At 43.6% G+C, this 5734-nt stretch overlaps 1 protein-coding gene across 1 annotated transcript; it reads right to left on the reverse strand.

The window, feature by feature from the left end:
- Positions 1–1211: 1211 nt before the first annotated feature.
- IL20 (interleukin 20) lies at positions 1212–3833 on the reverse strand. The gene is made up of 5 exons (XM_019752445.2): positions 3675–3833; positions 3338–3403; positions 3069–3221; positions 2302–2376; positions 1212–1289 (listed from the first exon to the last, which is right to left on the reverse strand). The coding sequence occupies exons 1-5, from the start codon at positions 3831–3833 to the stop codon at positions 1212–1214; spliced, it is 531 nt and encodes a 176-aa protein (XP_019608004.2).
- Between the last annotated feature and the right edge of the window lie 1901 nt (positions 3834–5734).

The raw sequence follows: 5734 nt of genomic DNA on the forward strand, positions 1-5734 counted from the left end.
AGGGACTTGGAAAGAGAACACTGACGTAATACGTAGTTAGTTGGTCATGAAGACGAAGACGTGATCCAGGGATAACCTAGATCCTGGGGCCAGACGGAATCCAAATGGGAGAGCCTCAAAAGAGGTCTCAGGCACCTCCTGGTATCTACATTTTGCACCTTTGTGTTCTTAACCCTTACAATAGTGACTCCTGCCCACTATAATTTGTGTTGCATCAAGATCTCTGTAATTTGTTTTGCATCAAGAGTATGGGAACCTGAAATGAGAAAGAAAACTGGGGTACAGAGAGGATGGTATTCAAAGCCAATAAGGTGAAAGCAGGGATGGCTAAAGCCCCTCACTCAGTCACAGTCCCTTTATATGGGGGGCAAATTCATGCGATCAGAGACATAAGAGAACTAAACAATAGAGCTAGGAAGGTGTTCAGCAGGAGAGGAAAGGCCCAGATTCCCACTTGCCTCTTTCTTCCCCACAGGGGCGAGAGGTGCCTAGGTAACAAGAGATTCAAGCTCATCCCCACCATTGTTTCTGCTTCTGAAACATTTTCCAAACTCCAAGCAGCTATTATGCAAAGAAAACTTTATTCGTACAAATGCATTTTGACCACACAGGACTCCATGGTTGGCAGATGCACAAGTATAGGACGGGGGAGCGGGGTGGGGATGTTCAAGTAATCACAAGACAAGTCTGTAATTTCACATCAGAACTTCTTCCACAACCCACAACTAGTGGCCATTGTTTCAGTTTTAAAATCTCACACAACACTGATAGCCAGTAATGTCCTTAATTTAATCAAAATAAATACCCTCCACTCCAGCCACTCCTCTAGAATGTAGAGAGTTTGTTTGCTGTTTGAAAATGCATGACATGCCCTAGTCAGGTTATAAACATAATCATGAATGTTTTTAAAGACTTACATTTAAGTACAAAAATAAATAACTTAAATAGCAAAAATAAATAAATATGTTAACTAATAAATATATCCAACAGTAGAAAAGATAATACCAAAAACTCATATAACCGTGGTCTAGATTAAGAGGAGGAACACATGAAAACACCCACAATAAGGAAACAGATATTAAATAAATAACATACACAGTCACCAGCACTAAATGATATAACTAAGAGATGGTGTTTGAGGTCATGCCTCCACAGGCACTACGGACGGGGACCCTCGGCCAGGAACAGTCAGCAGCGTCATCACTTTCCTCCTACTCCATCTTGTCCATCCATTGCAGGAGTATGTCTATCTCTCCCAACGCTTTCACCACCGCTTCCTGAGGCTGAAGCTGAAAAACACACACTTAGGCAGTGAGCACGTCACAAACAGACAGCAAGTACCCCAGAGATAATCCTCTCCTTACATCGGCAGATCTGTTGGGGATTGCAAGCAGAGCATTCTTTTCAAGACGGGAGAGCTTGAAAGAAGTTATGGCACCTCCTGATCTCATAAGAGATCATTGAGCCCATCACACTGGTCTTACATAGAGAAGTGGAGGCCCAGGGAAGGTAGCAGAATTGGGACTACAACTCAAGCTTCTTGAATCACAGAGATCAAAATAGTAAGGATGTTCTTTGAAGGGGTGTGTGTGGGTGTATGTATGTAGGAGTTGCCTACTGTGCATACTTCAATTAGACAAATGCTTATTGCGCTAAGCATGAGCTGGCTAAGGACACAGAAATGAATGGTACAACCCTGCCCACAGGGAATTCACAGCCGTGTAAGGGAGACACGTAGAAGCAGGTACTAAATGTGCTGTGGTGAATAAATGATGGAGTCCGCACAGGATGACAGGGGAGACACCTAACTCAGAGAAGTAGCAGTACCTTCCTGGAAGTGATGCCTAGGCTGAGTCTTAGAGGAAAAGTAGAAATTAGTCAGTGAGGAGAGGATTCCAGGTTTTCCTGGCAGATGCACAAAGGCACTGAGGTGAGAAACAGCATGACGTGGGCATGTGTGAAATTGTGAGTGACTGTTTTTGAGAGTATGTATAAGTGTGTGAATGTTGGAAACTATGGCCTCTTGTTTATGCATCTGGAAGATCCACATGTCTCTGGAGTGACTTGATGGAATCATGGCCATTGTCTCTCGATTCCCAGAGCATCTTCCAGAGAGCGAGCACCCTTCTAGAGCCTGGATAGGTGTCCCCGGGGGTAAAGCAGAAGGATAGTCCACATGACCTCAGAGGGCTATTAACCTGAGGGCTACAGGATTTCTACCAGTATGAATATCCATTCCACCCAGCTATGATCCAGTTCTAAAAATACACTCATCCCAACCAAGACCAAAATTGCATATACCATTTGGAAGCGACTCAGAATCTGGCTGTATTTCTCCATTGCTTCCTCCCCACAAGGGCATAGCATACGTGCACACTGAAAAGAATGCCAAAGAATAATAGGTTTTATTAAACATTCTGATTTTCTGCCCTTGCCATTGACATGTAGTGGGTGGGAATTCTACTCCATTCCTATAGAAAAGTCTTTTCAGACCTCATGGTTTGCAATCACTATCCTAATCATCAGAAGAAGAGGAAACCAGCTGTTGAGGCTCACATACAGAGCTCATTGCTTCTTTTCAGAAACAGGCAGCACCGAAAGACTTTGTGATCATGGCCTCCCATCTTGCTTGCACCTCCCACCCCAGCTCTGGGCTAGTCCCCTCCCAAAGAGCCCCTGGGAAGTGAAAGTTGGATTCCTAGATCCTATTCAGACCCTATCTTGAGACTGAATCCAATGTCCTGCTGATTGGCTACCTGGACCCAAGATGCACTAGTACACCATAGATACCTCACCTACAGAAAAAGCTTAATGACATGGATGAAAGATGATTATCATTAATATCAAATAGCTAGCATTTTATACTTCTTTAGACTTTATGTATGGAGCAGATACCTAAAAGTCAATACAACTGAGTTTTTATTATCTAGTCACATGGCTCAACACAGATTATTGAAACTTTTGGACTCAGGTTTTCCATCATTAAATGGGGGTAAGAAAGAGCTTGGTTGCTAAGTCATTGAAGGTGTGTGCTGAAATGGATCCTTTTACCCAAGACCCTTACTCACACATAGCTGGAGTTCCTTCTTGATAGTAAGAAAAGAGTTGGCGAGAGTGCTGATCTTCCGGAGGATATGGTGGCCAGGGATCTGATAGTTTTTGAATACCGTGTCCAGGTAGAGTCTCAGTATGTGGCGGAGGAGGCAGCACCGATCTGCAGGCTACAAAAAAGACTAGTATGTTGGTGGGGGGAGAGTGTCGAGGGACAAGACCCAGGGTGATGGAGATGCCCCTGATTCATATTTCCTCCCAGAACTCCTATGGGCCAAGCACATACCTTTGTGTCTTGCAAATATTCAGACTTGCTCAAGATGCTGAAGTCAATGATTCCATCTATCGCTTGCTAAACAGAAGAATGTAAGGCAAAAAAGGACAGATCAGTGACGGCTGCCAGAGTCTGAGACATCGAGACCTCTCATGCCCTCCTTACCATGGCCCAGTGAGCAATGTCCCTTTCCAAAACACTTTTAAATTATGAGCTACAGATGTTTTCAGGGAATGCATTCTCCTGGTAAGGGATCCCCAACCTACCTCTTTTCGTGATCATGCTGCTGGGGGACAGAGAAAGACAAATAGAGAAGGGCAGAGCTGCGGGGGGTGCCTCCCTCACATACCACTCTGTCCCGTATCTCCAAAAATCCCTTTCGCATTTCCTGAAGGTTTGTGGTGATCACACAGGTCCCCACATGGAGTGTCTTCAGCCCAGCAGAAGGTGTCCAGAAGAGATGAAACACAGCCGTCAGAAGGCAGAGGGGGAGACCAGAGCCTTTCATCTTGTGCCAGAATCTGAAGACCACAGAAGCTAGGAATTCAAAGGAAAGAGCATGACTTACTGATCTCCCCATCTCATGTCTTAAGAAGCCAATCCAGTCACCAGGGACATGCCTCCCCCAGATGTCCTACAGGGTGAAGCTTAATGACTTTATCTGATTTCAGATAACCTGCTACATTCATCTAACTTCCTAAGACAAACTGCGGAGCCTCCTCAAAGAGCAGCCTCCGGGTGTTTGCTCAGGGTCTGAGTGCATGTTGGTGCTACAGGTCCCAGCTCCTTTATTCTGGCCCCATCCCAGCCCCATCATCATTGACCAGCAGGTAAGGTCTGAAGCAGCAGGCACTTGCAACAAGTAGATAGAGGATGGCATCGCAGGGAAAATGTCAAGACTTGTTTTGGTGAATCAACGTATATAGTCTTCCATTCCAGAATGCCAGTGTAGCTCACCCTTCTGGTCCCTTTAGACCCACAGGGGAACTGGAGGGAAACAGAACTCCCAGAAGCTGTTGCTGAGCCACCAAAAACACTTGGGGAAATTTGTCTGGATTTTATGGCCACGCCCAGGACAGAGGAGCTTAGCTCTGTTTGTCATTTGTCTGAGATCAGACGGGTTATTTGGGGAGAACAGATTTATTTCAGCCCTGAAGACAAATAGAAAGTCAATGATTTCATAACAATACTACCGCCAGGGAAAGGTAAGATCTCATGGGCAATCATCCCAGTTCCACCTAACACTTCTCCACCCTCCTGAGGTGTCTGGACTCCACAGCGCCCTCTGCAAGAAGACCGTAGTTAGGCAGACCTGGGATGAATCCGAGAGCACACTTTCCTGGCCCTCTAACTCAGGCTGAAGGTCAAGGAAGTAAGTGATCCCAAAGAAAGAGAAGAAAGGCAGGAGGAAACTCATTTCTTGGGGTGAGGCTTGCTCTGTCAGATGGCACTTTATAGTGTCTGCTGAGTTTTAAGATAAAATGATACGGGCTGGGATTAGGGTGAGAAGAGCGAAGCACTCATCTCAGCCACAAAATTTAAGGCACCAAAAGTCTCGGTAGCCAATGTAAATAATAGTTTAATACAATATCAAAATTAAAGAAAAAATCCATGATAAACAAAATATCGATATTTTAAATAAAGACAGGATCTGACAGTGCCACGCTGAGCCATATTGGAACCCAGGACAAAAGGGAAAATGAGTTCTCCTATCTACTTACACACAGCGTATGTTTTTTTATGTACTTTTAGTGATTAACTTTTCCCAGAAATATATGATGAAAATATTAGTGATGAGTCTTCACTAAGAAAGTAAAATTATAATAAATTCTGTTTGGGGCATAAATAAAATATTTAAATTTACGATAATGTTGTGAGTTGTAATACAGCTACTTTTTAATTTTTTCAATATTTCACAACTACTTTAATGTTTTGGAAAAATAACATACATAGAATACATAAAAACATATGTATAAGGGACGCATCTTTCCTTTTGCCGTGGGCTCCAATATGGCGGGGCACAACACTGATAATCATTACCACTTACTGAATATTTCCTATGTGCCAGGCAATATGCTAGATATATTTTATATCCATGTCCACCTGAGATACTGCCAAATATAGGAAAAAGGAATAAACAAACCAAATTCTAAAGAATCTGAGAGAACTCTGAGTTGGAAACAAGAGAACTAGGTCCAAATCCCTGCTCTACAGTTTCCCATCAAGGTAGATTGTCCCAGTTTGGCCAGGACGGACAGGGTTCCTGAGACACAGGACTTGCAATTTTAAAATTGGAAAAGTCACAGGTAAACCTGGATGAGTTAGTCACCCTACATCTATGTGACCTTAGACAAACCAGCTCATCTCTCTGAGTTTTGTTTTCTTAACCCCAAAATGGTGATAAAGTTA

Source organism: Rhinolophus sinicus, linkage group LG17 (assembly GCF_036562045.2).
Source record: "Rhinolophus sinicus isolate RSC01 linkage group LG17, ASM3656204v1, whole genome shotgun sequence".
NCBI lineage: Eukaryota > Metazoa > Chordata > Mammalia > Chiroptera > Rhinolophidae > Rhinolophus > Rhinolophus sinicus.